The 20,960-nt window shown below is 37.1% G+C and overlaps 1 protein-coding gene and 1 long non-coding RNA gene across 2 annotated transcripts; both read right to left on the bottom strand.

Moving 5' to 3' along the window:
- Positions 1 to 95: 95 nt before the first annotated feature.
- LOC113679704 (uncharacterized) lies at positions 96 to 15,820 on the bottom strand. The gene is made up of 5 exons (XM_027196673.2): positions 15,690 to 15,820; positions 14,991 to 15,573; positions 9,310 to 9,915; positions 2,409 to 2,631; positions 96 to 1,489 (listed from the first exon to the last, which is right to left on the bottom strand). The coding sequence occupies exons 2-5, from the start codon at positions 15,545 to 15,547 to the stop codon at positions 1,112 to 1,114; spliced, it is 1,764 nt and encodes a 587-aa protein (XP_027052474.2). The 5' UTR covers positions 15,548 to 15,573; positions 15,690 to 15,820; the 3' UTR covers positions 96 to 1,111.
- Positions 3,272 to 6,107, bottom strand: LOC113679694 (uncharacterized). The gene is made up of 2 exons (XR_016181266.1): positions 5,973 to 6,107; positions 3,272 to 5,641 (listed from the first exon to the last, which is right to left on the bottom strand). It is a non-coding gene; the product is annotated as an uncharacterized LOC113679694 (long non-coding RNA).
- Positions 15,821 to 20,960: the final 5,140 nt, after the last annotated feature.

The following is a 20,960-nucleotide window of genomic DNA, read 5'->3' as shown; positions in this document are numbered from 1 at the left end:
AAAAATACTCCACCCCCACCCCCCTAGTGATGAGTGCTCCCTAACATGGAATTAGTCCAGAAAATTCAAAGCAGCAGTCAGTCACCAGAACAGACTTGATGAGACTAAATGATTTATTGTGCAGAACGTGGAAACGATACAAACATATTCTGTGCAGGGATAAATAAAGATTGTGTTTATAACAGCCGTACGAGTTTGCTGCTGAAGTGTCTCACTAAATACATTATGAATATTAACATCCGTCGTTGAACAGCTCCATTTCATGAAATTGCGTTTGCGCATCAAGTTCTCCAATTAAAGTATATCTTTGCAGAAGTTGATTATACTCATTATCTTAACACTATTTAAACAAACTGATGAACGCTAAGCATCCGTTATGCAGTTGAAAAAGTCTGGAAACACATTTCAAGATGAAATCATTTAACTTATTACCTCTAACACCCTTAGGGGTAAAACCATTTTGAACATCTTACAGTTATATGACTCAATTAAAGCAATCAATTTTTTGAGTACTTATACGATTTTTTTAACCCAAAATTGTCCTGTTTTTTCTTGTCTATTAATAGAAAGTTAGCAAGAATGTGCACGAGAACTAGCAATTAGGTTGTGTGTCGCCGTTCGTCTGATCTGTAAAGCATTACAGATGACTTCAAGACACTGGAGGCGCAGCCAACTGAGTCACTGACGTTCTCACCGTATTTTGACGCCTTCTGCGATCTATACCTGTACAGGCTATTGGAACATGGAATCTATTTGTTTATTATATAATAAGCTCAGTTATGCACGCATTCTGATTGGTTCTCACTTATGATCTATTGGAGGACAGACGTATAGATGACGTCATCATTAAAACTTTTTTCAATTTTTATTACATAAAACAAATAGATTCCAAGTTGCCGTTCGTCTGTTCAGTAATAGATCACAGAGGACGTCAAAATGTGGTAAGAACATCAGTGAAACACTCGGCTGCGCCTCGTGTGCCACTTTTTTCTTAATTAGATGAAAAAGGGAAATGCTGTTAATGGTGACTTTGTCTTATAATTCGGCCTATTATTTAATTTGCAATATAACACGGGTAGCATATCATTGAAACAAAATAGCAATCACAGCTTTACTGATTCAATGATCTACCGCCGTCCACTCGGATGATCTGTCCAGTTATGTACTCTGCTGAGGAGGCAAGGAATTTCACTGCCTCAGCAATGTCGCTAGATTCGCCTTTACGATTTAGTGGAATCTTCTCCAGAATCTCCGTCATTTTAGATCCCGACGATTTTTCGCTTATGTGCTCGGGCCATAAGATAGCTCCAGGACTGATACCATTGACTCGTACAAAAGGTGCGAAATCCTTGGCAAGGGCCATGGTGCACATGCTCAGACCAGCCTTTGAAATGCAGTAAACTGAATGCTTTTCAAGTGGCCGATCAACGTGGATATCCAAAAGGTTAATTATGCATCCGCCTGTGGCCTTTAAGCTGGGAAAGGCAGCCTGAAATATCCATAAACAAAAAAGTATATATTTTTCTGTTTCCTTAATGCATCATTGCGTAATTTATGACATTGTTTCTCGATTTCGAACCCACGGGGTTGTTTGAATGTTTTTAAGTTCATCATCTATAATTTGCATAACTGTTATTTGCAAAAATTATGACAGCAAATTTGACTTTAATGTCGCGACCACAAATGAGCTTTTTGCTATTGGTGGAAGTATTATCATTATTGCTATTATTATTATCATTATCATTAATACTGACATCTTAAGTACTATTATCTAATCATTACTAATTTTTGAATATGCCATTTGTTGTCATTGTTATTACACTATCATCATTATTTTCAATTATTATTATTTTCAAGCATCTGAAAGATTCTCCACATTGTCGCGCTCTGTGCTCAGCAGAGAACTTCCATGTTTTAGATCACCCCTCTACCGGCTTTCAACTTAAGATAAAAGAGAGGCTATTTATATTCAAAGAGAACAACCACCCTTGAATCAACAATTAAACCATGTAAATCTAAAACTATCCTTTTAATTCTCACACTTTCATGCTTTACCTCTTTTCTTGTTGTTACTATTTATTATAATTAGCATTGTTCTACCTACTATATAATTCAACTTCCAACGATTAGTACAGTAATTAACTGAAGATGAAAGAAGTTTCTGTCGAAACATGTTTTACAGACTCAAAAGTTTTGTCGCTTTCTTTAAAATCATCATTATTATTGTTATTATTGTTATAATTTCTATAATCATTCTAATGATTAATGGTTTGAACCTACGAGCTCGTGCAATTTTGTTGTCTTAAAAATTTACTCGTGCTTATTTACACCAAATTGCACTAGAAATCTTGTTATTACCTATACATCTATTATAATCTAACCCTTTACCCAAGTACTATACCCTTTACCTGCGATAGGAAGAATGGTGAAGTCAAGTTCGTCTCCAGGAGCTCTCTCCAGGCCTGTTGAGTTACTTTCCCAGCTTCTGTTGGGTAGAATTGAGATGCGTTGTTCACTAATATGTCCAGTTGCCCCCAGGCCTTTAAGGACTCCTCGATAACCGTCTGTGACGTTTTCTGTGAATCATTCGCCAAGTTAGCTTGAATTTTACGAGCGGAATCCTGCCGAACACTGAAAAGGAATTCAGATACTCGTTTGTTTTCATATTACTTCCTTTTCTCGTGTGCTGTCCATACTCACGAATCTGCAGCTTTTGTATGGCAAAATAATGACTAAAATGACTAGAAGTGACTTATATGTGTCAATAAATCCCCTTAGAACACATATTATTGGGCCGCCGTGTTGCCACGTGACTGTTCAATAGACCATTTACGGTTATTTATGTGGTTAACCCTTCAGCACCAAAATGTGACTAACATATAATTTCTCCTTGAAATGTTACATCTTAATCAAACATTGAGGTCATGAGAATAAAGAACATGATCACCAACTAAAGAAGCTCTTAATTGTCAAACAGGAATGTTTGACGAGCAATTTTGAGAAATGCATATTGATGTAGGAGTGCATGTTAAGGGTTAACGTCTGAGCTAATTTAAACTTATCATTTTATACAGAATGCTTATGACTTTTATCATGGTTCCACTTGTACAGAAAGAGTTGGATGTCTTTAGAGAAACAGTGTGGAACACACACAGAATACGAGCACAGAAAGATACAGTACTTCCGGACGGAATACCAGACCACATCTATAACTTTCCAGAGCAATATAACCTTAAAGACTGTGTTAAGCGTTATACCCCTTGTTTATGTAAAAAAAAAAAAAAAAGAAAAAAAAGTGTCTGGGTAGCCCTTAAAAGGAAGTGGAGGGGAAATGGACAGAAAAAGAGGGGCATGTAATGCACCAAGATAAACAAAACGTTCTCGTTGGTCTGAACCTATTAGAAATTAATCATGTCAAATGTCTCCAAATTAGTTATTTGTCGAAGAAAAACCATAAAATTGTTGTCATGTCTTCAAGAGTAAATTCTAATTGGATAGCATGTACAGTTTGTAACTTAGTGTTCCCATTGAACTTCATCAATTAATTTTTGAGTATTTACCAAAGCTTGGGGTTACTGAAGGTCCTTCCTCTACCATTAACCCTTCTCCTCCCCCTTAACCTTTTAACTGCCATAAGTGACCGTGACATAATTTCTCCTTTTAATATCAACATCAACCAGATAGGTGATGTCAATTTGGGGATAATAAGTTGATCCAATACTAAATTCTCTGACCTAACATTATAAGAATTGTATGGTTGACAATAAGGAGAAAGACAAATTTGATCTGGGAGTTAAAGGGTTAAGGCCACTGTGCAGTGAAACCCATGAAACACACTTTAGTGAGAAATGACCATAAAGTTGCATTCTTCCCCTTGTTTGATAATATTAAGATAATCCCCTCGGCCCTGAAATCTATTACAAGTAACTTCAAAAGACATTGAAGCAAATTCATACTCATTCCAGACAGTGAGATCCCATATATTATCAGAAGTAACATAATGTTCTCCACCTCGTAAGTCTGTCTAGTGGACTCACACATTCTAGAATTTACAGCAGTGCATGAACATATCTTCATAGTGTGACCACAGTTGAGGGCTAACACTTAAACCAGGTAACAAGTACTAACAGAAAAATACAAATAGCACTAATTAAACATTTTACTTAGTTATTGTATGGTTAGTGTTGGCACTCAATCTATTTATTCCCTTAACTACAGATTTTGTGGTCACAAAGGAACAACTTGAGAAAGTAGCAAAAGAATCTGGTGTTCTGAGAGTTCCAGAGGACTTCCTGACTGAAGAATTCAGAGGAGAATGCGAGCGTCTGACACCATTAAACAAGATGAATGGACAACAGCATATTTGTACTTGAAGGACAAGTGCACCTTTTCAATTTGATAATTTTATTCTTCATCATAAAAACTCTAGTATAGTGTATTTTTATTAAAAATTGTTCATCTGTATTAAAGTATATTGTTATATTATGTTTTGCTGTTGATCAATTAGGCATTCAAGTGTAAAAGCAACTGTAACTCAATTTTTTCTGTCAATTGTATTTATATCTTACATGATTTTCTGTTGATCAATTAAGTGTGAATCAGCCTTCGCTCCATAGCTTGTAATTATGAGATTTGTAAATATGCAGTCATAGTCTCTAACAGGAACATGAACTTGAGAAAAAAATTATTCGTCATAAATTGAATAAATAGTTTGGTTTCTGCTTCAACATGTTATGATATGATTTTTAGTAAAAAGTAAAGCTTGTTACATAAATGGCCTATGTTGTTGGTCTTAATGTCAACTTCAATAGATTGCAATACTTGTTGCACACATGATCATCAAAAAAGTTTTCCATGGCAATGTGCAACAAATTGCCTGCACAAAACTGGTAATTGCCTTCATCACCTAGTAAATCTAGAGAGGCAATTTCTGGATCATACAGAGTATACCCAGCACCCTGAATGTCTAAAACTATTAGCTTGCCCTGTGACTACTCATAAGTGAACTGTGCAAAGGCCTGTGCCTTGTCACAGATATCTCCATTTTCACATAGTTTACCATTGTTGTTAATATATTTCACAAAGTCATCATCAATGAACTCCTCAATTGTAACATACTTCCCATCATCCATTTTACCCATGAATATTTTTTTGTATTCAAAGATTTGGCCAAAACCTTCAATTTGCTCTTACACAATCTTATCTTTCATCTGTGAGGCAAAATTCCTCGCCAAACTGTGCATTTGCACTGGCTTTTGTGTATGTATCTGTTCTGTCTCCTTGATTTGTTTAATAAATTCTAAAGCTTCCTCTAAATACTTCTTTACCACCCATGTTCTTTTTTTGAAACCATCTATAATACTTGTTGCCTTAAATGCTTTTCTGAATCCACCAGTACCAAATGGTAAGTCTTCAATCATAAACTCAGCTTTATAGGGAAATTTGACCACAGCATATTGTTGAAATCAAATTCATAAATGGATATGATTGTGGATTTCCTTTCAGGACGCAATTTTCCCAGAGAGAGCATATCCTTGAGGGATCAACTTTTAGGGTAAAATTTACTTGGTTGGTTTGGTTTGGATTCAGGCTTCTTGGGGCTTGGAAGAGACATGACCACTTTCCTTGTTTTCTTTGGTGGCTATCATATCGTAAAGGAAAAAAGAAAATAATGTTAATAGTTTGCCAATTTTATATTAACACAATTTCTGTGATATCTTTTTCAACCCAAAAATCCATGGATTATAAAAGCCAAGCGAACTCTGTCAATGTCATTGATTTGATTTTCTAGCTGTTTACCAAAACGACAAGAAGCTACTAAAGAGACCGTAGGCACCGTCATGTTTTCACACCTTCGTGAAATCCAAACATTATCGTGATCTGCGCGCATGAGTACATTCAGTAATCATCTTAAAATATTCGTAAAACTTTACAATTTCAGTAATGGAAGACGGATTAATAAAGCAACATACCTGGTTAGATTGGCGATATCGTCCTCTTCACCTTCAGGCTTTATAAACCTCACGTAGAAGACTTTCAGGTCCGGTATTTGGCTTATCTTTTTGCAAGATGGGCCGCGCTCACCAGCGAGAATATCGCATATCATATCTTTTTCAATTTGTCCTGCAAAGTACTTTTGACAAGATTCCACAATATTTTGAAATGACAACTCGTTAAGTTCAAATGGCACAAATAGACCTTTTTACAGTTCCCGGCGCCATATTGGAGATTAGTAACCGCGCACACACGATAACGAGGCTGGGGTTGACCCGGCGGTTCGTTCAAACAGCTGATCTGCTGAGATTTCACGTTCTAATGCACTTTTCAATGCGATTTCTCCCTTCAAAATGGTTCTTTAATACAACAATATGGAAATTTGGTCATTAGATGACATCCAGAAACTCGAAGCAAAAGATCTCAGGGAGATTTTAAAATCTAATTCAAAATCGACGGGCGGAATTAGAGCCGACTTAGTATCGAAAGTTTATGCTTTGATGATGTGACACGTCCTTCCATCAGGTAGTGGAGAAAACCGAGAACTTCTTACAGATGTCCAGGACCTAGAACAAAACCAGAGCGACTTCAAATACGAAGCAACTATGGTAAGGATTTCAGCCCTCGGATGGTCGAGCGATCTCCGTAATTTACCTGAGATTAATTTCATTCAGCTTTACGATTACCTTGTTTCACGAGAATATCGCCACATCTTGTTAAGGGGAACGCATCACAGGAAGTACCACAGAAGTTGTTCAGTATGGCTTAGAAAGCGAGGCAAAGGCTGTAGCCCTCTAGGTAGAGGAGATTTGTTATTGCTGCTGTTGTTGATGTGGTACTTGTTGTTGTACCATATTCTTCAGTTAAAGTTGTTCCCATTTGTTTACCAAGATGTATTTTAGTTTGCCATTTGTACATTGTATCTTATGGGAAACTATACAATAGAGCCTGTACAGCCACTTGATTATAACCTTCTTTCTATCAACCCATGAGGTAAACTGTAACTGACAGATGTCATAATATTTTGAAACCCATCTGGCCCAGGACAACTTATGCTTGTGATACATTGAAAACCATTTGAGTTTACACTCATGGTAATTTATTAGGTGGCAAGACAGCATTGAAAGAATCAGACCAAAATATTAGACAATTTAAAAACTCCCAAAAGTGACTGATTCATGTAACTTCTCCCTATAATATCCAAACACTATCCAGCAATCAGATAATGATAATACTGAAACTTATCAGGCAGAAGTTATCTTGACCTTACATGAAATTCTCATAACTTATTTACAAGTAAATGTGTAGCAACTAGAAGGGAGAATTAACAGTCAGATCTTGGATATTTAAGGGTTAAAGGAAGAGGGCAGAAATGCTTCCTCTCAGCTACTGATCTCAGCATTGCTAGTCCTTCACACACATTTAAGTTTCTGTCAGTGATAAACATTCAGTGAATTGATATTCCCATTCTTAGCACTCAGAGGCCTTCTGGCACAAAGGTTAAATGCTATACTAGTTCTTATTGCCTTGTTTTAACCAATGTTATGATAATATAATTTTGAGATACTTAAAAGATTGAGAAATATATCCAAATCAAGATATTTATTTTTTACTGTTACAGTTACCATAAGATTTGTTTGAAAGAGAATCTTTCAGACCATCAAATTGTATGAGAAATTATTTTTTTGCGAGACTTCTATCAAACTTCTTATTATGAGGATGATTTTTTTGAATAATAAAATTTAGTGTCAGTTCATCTTTGTGTTGCGAACTCTTTTAGTTGGTGAAACTCACTTTTTCTTTTTTCCAATTTGAAGCATCAAATTGGTTGATACATAAAGCACACAAAATATTTTGTGAGAGTTCCATTTGGCATTCATAGTGGATTACTATGCTATCATGAAAAACAAAAACAACAACTTCTGAAAACTGCTTTTGTCACAATGGCTACCAAATTTGTGTCAGTTTTCTGGGTCTGCCATAATAAGTGAAAACTCTGAAGATACAGTGTCTTGGTTATTTTATTAAAAGCAATTACTTTCCAAGAGTTTCTCTGCTAGGAGTGTTTTAGGCGGGCCATGTAGTAAACAGCTGAGCAGTACTGAACTTATTGACTTACTGCCGCTATGAAAAAAAATTCTATCGAACTTAAAACAATTCAGGTACCTAATTAAAAATTTGTACTAATTGCAACAATAGTCACCCTCATCCATAATTCACAGAGAATAAGAAAAGTATAGAACGATAAATACTTAGCAAAAATACATGCCTCCCATATTCACTTTGACTTTTGTTTTGATTTGATGTTGAGTTTATTTCTTATTTCGACGTGAATTGCCCTTGGATTTCAGTTTTATTTTGAAATGATTTTTACTTTGATAATGCAGTTACTTTTGCTTTTAAATTTGATTTCTTCTTAATTGTACTTTCAATGGTTCTTTCCATTTGTTTTGCAGTCACGTTCCATTTTACTTTCAGTTTTGATTTATTTTTGCTTTTATTTTTAATTCAATCTAAAAAAAATTATATAATAAGCTCAGTTATGCACGCGTTTTGATTGGTTCTCACTTATGATCTATTGGAGGACAGGCGTATAGATGACGTCATCATTAAAACTTTTTTTAATTCTTTATTATATAAAACAAATAGATTCCAAGTTGCCGTGCGTCTATTCAGTAATAGATCACAGACGACGTCAAAATGTGGTAAGAACAAAAAAGTGGCACACGAGGCGCAGCCGAGTGTGTCACTGATGTCTGTTTCTATTTGTTAACTGTAAAATTTTGAGTGGCAACCCTCGGCCACCATAGTGCTACGTCAGAGTTAGCAAAGGGTTAACGCTCAAAACGTCATATTGGAAACTCTTAACGGTGGCCAATTTACGTTATCAACTTAGTTGATAATGACAACCGAATTACCCAGTAAATTTTTTTTGGCATTTTCAGGACTCTGATCGTAACCTATGGTTTTCTTCGCCTATGGTTCATTTATTGGAATATCAATATAGCCTATTTTAATTTTCCGACGAGTTACCAATATACCTTAAAATTCGAAAAAAGTTTTATACCAAATACCCAGAATTCCCTGGAGTTGATGGCTAGGGTCTATGTACAAGATCCCAAAGTCTCATTTCAAAGGGGGTAATATAAACTGTTATCGTGATTCGAAAATACCTATTGCTCGATAGAATAGACCTTTGACTCCTGTGGAATACTCCCAAAACATAAGCGGGTCTTCAATTCGATATTTTGTGATAGTTTGCGATCGCGCCTTCTTTAGTATCTCTAAGTAAATGAAAATACGAGTAATAGTTACCTATTCAGTTGTTGAACCAGCTTAGTAGCATCTGTGGCAGACGTGTTGTAATGCACCAAGACATTATATCCAATTTCGTGAAGTTGTGTCGCAATACATGCACCAAGCCGCCTCGCCGCGCCTGTCACTAAAGCAACGGGACTCTTAGCACAATGAACAAACTCATTCAAATGTAGCTCGTCATTGGATGGCTTCTTGCAGATTCCGTCCTGCATGTACTTCACTTTATCTGCCAGAATCAAGCCATCTTCCATACCACTTGGGTGAGCTCCATTACTCGAGATAATCTGAGTGACAGGAAAGACGGAACGGAAGTCCTGGTTACCACTCACTTCCATCGCAATCGATTTTAAAGGTTTTCTCGCAGTTGGGTGAACGAAATCTGGTGTGACGTCAGCAAGTGGTATAATCACGTGAGAATACTTGCAAGCGTCTGGCTCAGGAATGAACCACGTTTTTACAGCACAACCATCGTTGAGTTTGTATTCACATTCCATGTTTCCCCAGAACGAAATGTCCAGGTCGATAGTCCTTGGTGCATTCTTATTATCAGAAATTCGAACCCGTCCAAGTTTATTTTCAACCCGTAACAGCACCTGTTTTAACCTTAACAGAATGAAAAAGAATTGATTTCAGTTCGAGAGGAGTATTCAAATGTGAGTGAAACACCAACAAGGACTGTAATGTTTACAAAAATTTTCAATTGAGTGTCGAAAGTAATCCGAAATTGCATTGGTTTGTCTTTACTTCGTTCTGTGATTGGCCCAGAAAACTCGCGCCACTCTCTCAACCAATCAGATGAAAAACTATGGACAACCATGAAAAGCTCCAATGTCAACCAAGTCATAGGTATGAAGTCTAAAAAGCACTCTTGCTAGTTCATCATTAAGGTCAGAGTTTCGAAGCGATTCAGTACATTCAAGCGTTGAATAGTTAAAGTTAGAAATTTGCATGTCAATTTATGCCGGAGACAGTTGCTCACTGACACGCACAAATATCCGGCCATTCTTGGGGATGGTGTGATTATCTCGTCAGCAAAGTAACATAGCTAGTGGTGAGGAAATGAGTCAAATATACAGGTAATAACTACTAAAGGTGGGAGGCGCACATCTTTGTTTTTATGGGGCGAACTCGTCGTCATGGAGGCGAACAGGTAGGGGGCGAACTGGCAGAGGAGCGAAAGCTCCATAATCCAAGTTCGTGACACCTTGATGTCTTATATGTGCCACACTATGAAGCATCAGCTGATTGTAAACCGAGGCACCAGCAGGTGTGACCTGATTACTGAGCAGTTTTTCAAACTAACGGTGTACATTTTTGCATTGTATCACCTTGAACAGTCAGGCTCCTTTTTTTTTATCTGAAAACGTGATACCTGCAAAGTTGAAAGCCTTATGGAAACTGCTCTATGAAAAGGGCGGGAATGATCAGTCCGTGATGGTTATCAGATTTGATAACCACGAGACGTCACAACGTGGCGACCATCCATTATGGAAATCAAAGATTTTGCTACCCGATTCGAAATGTTCTCTGTTTATTATTATTGCTCGCCGTATGTACCAATAATTCTGTTGGAAATTAGTGAATAGAAACTGATCTTCGTACTCAAGATGGTGCTCATCAAGGAGTTATAGAGTCGAAATTTATGGCAGGACAGTTGAAATGACACGTTTGATTGAGGTATGTTTTTCAACTTTACCTTAAAGTGTACGCTAATCATTTTTTCCGGAGTCAAAAGAATTATGGAGCTGATCTTCAATCTTTCTTCTTTCGATGCAACTGTTAATTATCGCGGCGCAAACTGCAGGGAAAAAGTGCATGGAGTGGTCTTGATTTACGTGTAATTCAGTCACCAACCGCCGTTTTGTGTTTTAGACGATTGTTTTTGATCTTTGTGCTTATTATCCGAACATTGCTGTCTAATTTACGATTTCTTATCACTACACTATTCTTAGTTTGTAAGGAAAACCTCTTAAAACAATGTTGGTACATTTCCATGTCCTGTTATTGCCGAAGAGAACCTTATTAAACTAAACCAAACTAGTTCTTTGTCAAAGGAGAGCCTGCTGTCATCGAATGTTATGCCCCGTTTGAGGTTTGACCTCGGTTTTGCTCCTAATCGCTTCATGCTGCGGAAAACGGGATATGCTCCGGCTTGGTGGACCACTTGGCTCGAGTAAAGATTTTTTTTTGCCTTATATATGTATCCAAACGTTAGGAACTGGTCAGGAAAATAAGGTTCACCAAGGTCAGGGAAAAGTCAAGGAATTTCACTCTAAGTCAGAAAAAATATAAATGTTTCTCAGAGAGGTTAAGGAAAAGTGAATTTTTTTTACCAATTAAAGTACTTTATTAGGTTTTTAATAAAAATGAATTGTAAATAAACTAAATTGGGCTAAGTTACTAAAGATGTACATTGGTTTTAGTGGTAGTCAATTCCAGATTGAATTGTGTTTTTTAGAATGCTGACAAAAAATGTGCTGGATTAGTCAGTGGTGTTTTATGAAAATTAATGAGATGCAGTCGTTAGGTTTCCAATAAAATCAATCATTTTTCCAGGTTGCGTTAAGGACCTATTAATTCATCTGCCGGCCTTGCATGCGGCTTACAGAAAGCATGAATATTTTTCTGGAGAGGATGGTTGTGGGGATGTTTGGGGATCATCACTAGAGCTAGTTTGGGAAATTGTAAATCGGTCGGGGAAATTTTACATTTTTCTGGGAATTTCATAAACCTATGGCTGTAGCAATCATGTTGTAAATATATGTACTTCCGTCTAAAAGTTATCTGAAAATGTTGCGGATAATATAATGTGTAATGATATGATATCATAAAAATGTAATTGTTTAGATTTTGTACATTTTTTTTAGTAACTCTTCAATGCCTCTACAGATATTTCACCTTTCCCTCAGTGGCATACTTCAGGAAAAATACCTTTGAAGTGAAGAAAAGCAGACAAGATTTGTCACTTAAACACTTGGTGCAAGTATAAGAGCGAAGACCTGAAGTTCAAACGACACCTTTGTCTACAACTGGAGAAGATGGAGTTAAAGGGGAAGGCAACGAGAATGCAAATAAATCAGAGAATTTCCAGTGAGTAGAGAAGAAAAATTAAGCTTCTCTCTGATGAAGATGTCAAGACTGTGCTTCAAATTAAGCTCAGTAATTTTCAAGGAAATGTCCTCCATAAAATAAGAAATTTTTCTTTTTGTCTTCAATTAAATGTGTGAATGAACTCAACCAGGATATGGACACTGAGCACGAACTTTCATTATGGAATATCATGATCATGAAGTTTATTTTCAGTCACTGTACACTTCCCTTTGCATATTTGGGTCATCATTTCCATCACTGTTATTGTTACATGAAACTGCGTAACTGCTCTGACCATGGCATTGAATGGGTTTTAGCATTGCACTTCATTCATTTCTAAGCTTTGGTTTCTTGCTGGGAAAGCAAGAAATGATCTGACCATTTTCATAATTGTTTCCCCACTTTTACTTTATTTGTTCATTCGAAAAAAGTGTATCTTCTTGGATGGCTTTGATTGAAGTAGCTTTGTGCGATTATTCTTATGTGGGAACCAAATTTCCGTTTTCGAATTAAAGGTTTAATCCTCACAAAATGAAAACTCTAATTACTAGGAAAACACAACTCAAAATCTCTGCTCTCTCAAAAAACGTCCCCGATACGTATTTTTACGAGATACGTAACTGGAACCGAGGCTCACAATTTCAAAACGAGGTTATCAGTCACGCAACTCCAAAAAAACAGAAAAAATAGTCACGACACCTATGTATTGAATAAGATGATTTTCAATATTGAAAAGGTGTTATCAAATAAATCTTTCCTACTGTTCTCCATACATTTTTTATCAATTGGAGTTTCGCCCATGGGCTGGAGCCGTTTTTCATTTGAAAGATTCAATAGTGGAGTAGCAGTGCTGAAAATGAACCATATCAAACTCTTTCCCCAGTGTGACGAACATTTGTTTTTCTCGGTTCCAGGTGTACGCAACCACTAGCCCCACGTAATGCGCATGCTCTCCGTTACGAATTTTCGAAATGGCGGACAGGTCAAAGAGGGAAATTAAAAAACACAAAGCGATTTTGCAATGAATTCTCAACATACACCCTCGTTAGAAAGGCGAATCCACGGAAGAAAGATACAAAACTGTATGATATTGAGATCGATATGATATTAAATCGATACCGAGGGCCCGTTTAATTGCCTTCCGCCACGATTATTAGCTTTCTTGACAGCTTTCTGAAGGCAGAATACTTTCTTTCTGAAGACTTCTGATATGCGGCTATTGATTATTACACCTCGTATACCTGATTGCTCAAACACTTTGTTTACGATTGTTGAAAGGACCGACTAATGGTTCTCCGTCTTCGTCTTGACATTGCTTTGAAATAGTATAGACTAGTAAGCTGAAACGAAAAATTAATCAGGGAAGTTTACGAAAAATCCAGCAAACAAGCTTTAAAAAGGCATTTATTTAGACTTCATACTTCAACGAACTTCACAAATCTTACTTGTTTATCTTGTAAGTAAACGATGGCAGATTAATTCCCGAAGCGCTTTCTGAGTTTCCCGATCCCTCTCCTACTGCTTTCACGCTTACAAAACAGGAAAAATCAAAAGGGTGAAGATACAGCTGTTTTGAAACGCCATTTGACGAAGGTAAATCTGCTTTTTGTTCGACACTTTACATATCAAAACAAAGGAAATTTGTTCCTCTTTTTGATTCTGGCGGTACATTTTTAATTTGCGCCAGAGATATCGCCCGAGACCCTTCGCTCGGTCGTGTTTTGATCAAAAACGCCTTGTTAATTTCACGCAACCGCCCGGAGAAAAGGTAAAAACGACGAGGGAAAAATTTTACCTTCAAGTTAGAAAATTAGCGAAATAGAAAGCCACAATATTATAGTTTAATATTTCAGAGGTACATGGAGTGCTTTTTCCGTAGAGAATCCGCACGATGGTAAAATATTCGAAAATTACACTCGATTTGAGTGGGGTGTTGAAGTGGGCGTGGTCACTACATTCATGTTAAGACTATTTGTACCCCATGAGTTTGATATGTTTTTTCTTTCGCTCAAATACATAATTGGAACGTACCAAAACGAGCGCTGAAAAACCTGAGGGCAACGCCGTCCGCCAAGAAAGCAAAATAACACGAATGAAAACTATTGAGACTGAGAGAAAAGAAGAAGAAGCCATCGTACTTTCAAATCTAATAACGGTCCGAAATTTTACCTCTCCATTTGTGCAGCAATTTGTGAGCTACAGTCACAAGTTCCAGTCGAAAACAATCGGTTTAGTAAACTCAAGGTGGCTCGGCCTTCGGACTCCATGTTCATTATATTATTGTTGCCCAAGTAACATGCCACGTGAACATAAATCTGAGCAGCGATTGGTAACTATTTTGTTTCGGTCTGGGTTATCAAATTTGATAACGATCCCGGACTGATGATATAGAAAAAAGAATTTCTACCATTGAAGTAATGGATGGCCTTGGTAACGTTACTGGCAATGACTAAACACTCACTTGATATTTATAATTGAAGCAAAATTATTCAGGCGCATACCGCCCTGCAACACATACCCATCAAAAATTGACCTAAGCACCCCCCTTACTCCCTAGGTGACGACCATTTCTTAATTGCAATACTCACCCTGCTGGGTCGAGTTTGGTCTTCACAATGGCTGCCATATTGGTAAAATCCTCCTGATCTGTGAAACCAACGGGAGTCGTTCTGAAGGCGCCGGACAACTTCACAATGCCCATTTGCTCTCTTAACATACTTAAGGCCAACGGCAAATTCATCTGAGGTTCAATGTTCGATCCGATTGATATGTGAACGTCATTCCACTCAAAGTCTTCCAAGCATCGCTCAATCGTCACAGAAGAACTGTCAGAGAAGCGCAGGGAGTTTGGTTTGTAGACAGTTACCTTAACTGACCGAACACCATGTCGCACAACGCAAATACGGGCAACGTCGGTGGCAACCGCTTCGATCAGATTGTACTTCTTGTTCTCGACATGAAATAGAACGTCTTTTGTGATGGTTCTGTAGTTCATGGTGTCTTCTACACAATCTGATTCGCCAGCTTTCTTGATTGAGGTTCGAAGATGCATAGTAATAGTCAACTCTTGTGGCTTCCCTCTTTCGTGAGGACTGAAACCAACCTCTGAGCGGACACGAAGACCATTTATTTTTAAAACATCCATTTTCTGTTGATGATTATCCTGAGCAACTGGAGAAGATAATGCAATGACAATATGAAACAATTAATTTCTATCCATCATCCTTAAGGTGCTTTTTTTTTCCTTTGACGACAATAAGAAATACTTCAATAAAACGTGAGTATACCTCTTCCCGCGTTTTGTCATGAATGTTAAGATCTGATAAACATGCCCGTTAGCGTTTACCAATCAAGAGAACGATACGCATTGATTGCTGCAAGGTCAGGCAATTGTTGGCTTCTTATAGCTGATATTCGCTTCAACAACTTCCATCTATTGTATACGTTTTTATAATGCCGGAAATTTGATTGGTCCAACGGGTGCAAGGAATCAGACACCTTTTAATGGCCTAACTGGGGGTGGAATCAGAGAACACAGCTCCGGGATCTGGGATTAAAAACCATGAGATCAGGATCAGCAGTGTTTTTTCATGGAATCAGTAAAATGCTTCAACAATTTTCACAAATTGTATGTATTTGCAATGTTTAAAATTTGGTTGGCCGGAGATGTGAATATTTCGTCCCTTTCAGAAGTAAAATAAGAGACCCATTCCGAACTTCAAAAACTGTCGTTGTTGATGTCGGCTTGCGTAAAAGATGCCCGCAATCTTTATGAATATGTCGAAAGGTCAATAATCCGTAAAGTTAATTGAATTTAAAGTGTAAATTTGAATACCTTGCACGCTATTGAGAATGGAAGATAAAGCGTAAATGATATATAATGAATTTGGCAAGTGGAACCATGGTTAGTTCTATATTTGGGTTTATGCGTAGAAGACATTTACTTTCGATGTTTGAGGCCAATATTTTCCCAGACTTACCCAAACGTTCCCTAGGAGCCATTGAGCAGACAAAAGGCTCGGTGGTTCCAGAATCCTCAGGAGATTTTATGCATCGTTGAAATCTCTTGTAAGCTCAGTGATCTATGTAGAAATATGTCTATATTGAGTTTCTGTTTCTTATATGAAGTTAATTCTCTTAATCTCTTAGAGGGCTCACACTTGATGTCTTAGTCCAACTCTCATGCATACAAAAAGCCAGGGCCGTAAATTACTTCTAAGCTTCTTCTAGAGTTTTCTGTCAGAAACAGTTTTCTAGAACACAATGGAGTTTTTGTAAATAAATTTCTCAACACGACTAATTTGAAATGGAAAGTACAATTTGATCCAATGAGACTTATTGTGCATAAGAAAGGGATCATAACTCAAAATTTAAGAGATCGTGAAATCAAAACACCCACGAAATGAATGATAAGTGAATTAAAATATTTGGGAAAAGCAAATGAATAATAGGAACTTTTAAACTGTACATTGGTCTCTTGTCCAATAATTGATAAACATACCACCGGAGAATGGAAAGTTCAAGAAAGTTAACGGTTATGATTTATTGAGAAAGAATTCATATTTTCAATTAATTACCCCAGTCCAAAGATCCAGAATTTCTTGTCATGGAAAATCTTAAGAATTCGATACTTTCGTATCTACGAGAGAATTGCTCGTCATCTAGTGCATTGAAATTTTCCATAGATCGTTCTTTCAAGTATTGACGCTTGTATTAGTATGTTATAAATTTTGACTTTGGTTTCGAGCGTGATCCTAGCAAATACGCATCACGTGCCTCTTCTAAATCTAGCAATTACTTAACTTACTACGGAGTTATCTTTGGCTCATGGAGGAACATCGGTGCCAGAGAGCAGAAAGTTCCCGTTAGATTCCTCACAAAAATCTTAAATTTTTTCTTCGACCAATACTCGTGACAAGACGAAAAACTTACATAATTTTGTTTGCCAAAATGTGCGTTCAAATTAAACGAAAATAAGAGGCCAAGAACTTTCCTTCCATAAAATCCCTCTAATTTTTTTATGTCTCGATAAACAGTATGAACTCTAAATTTGGCTTGGTAGTATATTTTAAGCTCCATTTTCATTTGTGTGAACATTAATTGGCTGAAACATTGAGTTCACGTAAAGGAGGTCCTGAACTGTTGTATTTATCAGGCAAGATGTACATAACCGAAGTCCTGCGAATTTGTGCTCATCTTCATGTCTAAAATATTCACATACGTACGGTACTATGGCTTGGGAAGATACACGCAAGGGAACAAAATCTGGCAAGCAAAATCTCGATAGAGAAAAATATTTACTTTAGCGGTGCATAACTTGACAGGCAATTAAGAAACGACGAAGCGGCTTCTAAAAGGCAAACATAAACATGGATCCAGCGGACTCATTTTTTAACAAAACATGGCAAAATAACTCGACATAATTTAAAGAAAATTACTCAACGATATTAACACATTACAAGTAGCACACGATGTAACTAATAAAACATACAAAAACTCAATTGTGATTAACACGAAAACGCGACAATAGTGGGAAACGATATGACCAGAAGTTTTACGGTCGCACTAAGCAATTATTGGATGAAAAATATCAGGCAGACTTCAACCCGAATGTAACACTTGCGGCGACCAAAAAATCTTATTCGTAAGATTCCTTAGGGTGTCGCTCCAAGACGCGGTTAACAGGTGTTTGGAGCTATTTTACAGATCGAGATTGAAGAATAACAGGCCAAAGTTGACCGTTTACGCGACTACTCAAAAACTTACGAAGAAATGATTACAGGGACGCTAAACTCGCTTATATATGCGCGTGGTGACGCTGAAATATAAACAAACAGATAAACATTATAACTATGTTCGTATCTAGCTTATTCTGGAATAATTAAACTAATCAATAATTAATTAAATAAAAATGAGCCTTCTGGCTAGTGTGCTTAACAACGAATATAATAATTTTGTTATCAAAAATTTTCAAGAAATTACAATATTTCTAATCTCTTGACATTTCTTAATCAAATTTTTATAATAAAGTTCGGATGTAACGCGCGCTGTCATTGGTTGAAAGAGTGTGCTCTATGAGAGTATAGAGCATAGAGCTGAGCTAAAGCTGTCACGCCATCTGCCAAATTGTATTGTTCGACCTTTTGCGGAACTTCTTTTTAGCTTTTTTTCGATAATTTAAAGTGAAATTTCGGAACAAGCGAGCCGGTAAGTAGCAACAGAAGAACCAAACAAAGGTTTGTAAACATACCAGGCGCCGTAATTTACGTTATTAAAACGTAAGCAGATAGGAAAATCCTCAAAGGAAAAACAAAATAAACATTCCAAGTTTTAAAGATTTTCACGCTCAGTTAGATTGCAAGCTTATGTACGGTAATAATTATCAAACACAGCTAACACTCGTATAGGATATAAAGTTCAGTGTTAAAAAACAAAACAGAAATGATGAAAAATATAACCAAACTAGCATAACTGTTAAAATTCATACCAATCATAATGGTGTCTGAGCGAATATCATCAAGCTGAAGTCTGTCGCGGCTCGCTCATTATGGTGATCTCCGGTCATAACAGTAAAGCAAGTCTCAGAAACTACATCGGCCGCCTTTCGAGTGAAAAATAAGAGCTTGCTCTGATATCCTTTCCGATGCGTTGAGTGGAAAGTCACATCAGTCACTACAGCCAAGTTTTGCACCGCTGTCATCCCGAGCGATTTTCATGTTCCGGTGAATTCGGCTGTCGTTCATTCAAAAAACACTCGCCTTGCACAGTTTGTTTTCTACCTTGTCACGTGAAAAAACTCGCGTGTTTTTATGAGCTGAAGTTTTTATTTATTTATTTGTTTTTTATTCGGCTGAAGTTTACTGAACATCTCACTTCAAGATTCTGTATTAGAGACTTAGAAACTTCAAGCAAAAGTGTTAAATTCGTCTTGCCGAACTATTTTAGTTTGTAAACTATTGCAGATTGTGAACTTTGATGGTTTGACACTTTTGACAGCTTTTGTCTTGTACGGCCAATCAGATTATTTGAACCATTCTAACAGGGATTCTAAATCTTCAGACAACTAGCTCTAAAATATCAAGATTTCTTATCATCTAAATCTTGAGATTTCAGTACTTCTGTATCTAAGTAAGATGTGTTCGCCCTCGAATCCATTGAAATTTTCCATAACTTGTTATTGCAAGTAATGATGCTATTTTTAGAAGAAACTTACATTTTGACCTTGGTCTCAAGCATAGAAAATAGCAAAATTATGTGTTCCAATTATGATTCGCGTGTCGCTTCGGAATCTGGTAATTACTGAACTTGCCACAGAGAATTCTGAAGCGCACTGGAGGAACATCGGCGTCAGAAAATGGCAAGTCTGAGTTAGATTCCTCATAACGGTCTCGCTTTTTTCCTTTGACCAAACTTTTCACAGTACGAAAAACTTACAGATATTTATATGCAAAGGTTTGCTTAAAAATTGAACGAAACTGAACCAGTTTTATATAATGCTCGCTGTCTTTAGTTGAAAGTGCGTGCTCTATCAGAGTACAAAACACGGAGCTGAGCTAAAGTTGTCACGCCATCTGCCAATTTGTAATATACTACTATGTCTGACAATTTTCCATACTTCTCTCTGGCACTTTTTGTTAATTAGAAGAGAAGTCCTGGAACAAAAATCGGATATAACGCGCATTCTCATTGGTTGGAAGTGCATGCTTTACCAGAGTACAAGCGAGTTAACAAGTAGCAACAGAAAACCAAACAGAGGTTTGTAAGCATACTAAGCGCTGTAATTGACGTTATTATCGTGGAAAGAGACGGAAATTCTCAAAGAGAAAACGGAATGGACAGTCCGCGTCTTGAAGGTTTTCACGTTCAGTTAGATTGTGAGCTTTAGTACGGTAATAAAAAATCAAACAAAGCTAACACTCGTTTAGTGTATATAAATTTTAGTCTTCAAAAACAAACCAACAAAACAGGAATGATGAAAATATTACCAAACTGGCATAGCTGTAAAATTCATACAAACTATGATGGTGTCAGAGTGACTGGGATCATGCTGAGGTCCATCGCCGCTAGCTCATCATGGTGATCTCAGGTCATCGCAGTGAAGCAAGCCTCAGAAATTACATCGGCCGCCCTTCGAGTGAACAACAAAGAGGTTGCTCTGATATCCTTTCCGATGTTATGAGTTATCTCAGTTTTTGTATTGAGACTAAAAAACCTTAGGCAAAAGCGTTAATTGGACCTGCCGAACTATCTCAGTTTGTGATCTTTGACTGTTTGACAGTTTTGAGAGCCTTAGTCTTGGGCAACCAATCAGATTGTTTGAGCTTTTTTAACACGGATTCGGATTGGCTAATTGTGGCTTGCTCTATGTGAATGTAGTGCTTTATGAGAGGGAGCGATCTCCGGCCAAGTAAAATGCTACCCAGCCGCTCTTTTGATGGTGGTAAGCTTGCGTATACGCATTAAGGTCCAGCGAGAAAGGACATGCGCAAAATGTTTCATGTGAGAACCATATACTTAAGATTTGAAGAGCAAATGATGAAGAAAGCAATATTCAATAC

Source organism: Pocillopora damicornis, chromosome 11, assembly GCF_964200805.1.
Source record: "Pocillopora damicornis chromosome 11, jaPocDami1.2, whole genome shotgun sequence".
In the NCBI taxonomy this organism is placed as follows: Eukaryota; Metazoa; Cnidaria; class Anthozoa; order Scleractinia; family Pocilloporidae; genus Pocillopora; species Pocillopora damicornis.
Note: the sequence above shows the minus strand (reverse complement) of the source record. Positions and strands in the feature narration are given on the sequence as shown.

Excerpts from the sequence above, each read along its gene's own strand:
- LOC113679704 (XM_027196673.2), bottom strand. The coding sequence starts at position 15,547 with ATGGATGTTTTAAAAATAAATGGTCTTCGTGTCCGCTCAGAGGTTGGT. Across the intron at positions 2,632-9,309 it reads CTGGTTCAACAACTGAATAG|TGTTCGGCAGGATTCCGCTC; the intron begins GTAACTATTACT and ends ATTCCTTTTCAG. Across the intron at positions 1,490-2,408 it reads CACCATTCTTCCTATCGCAG|GCTGCCTTTCCCAGCTTAAA; the intron begins GTAAAGGGTATA and ends TGGATATTTCAG.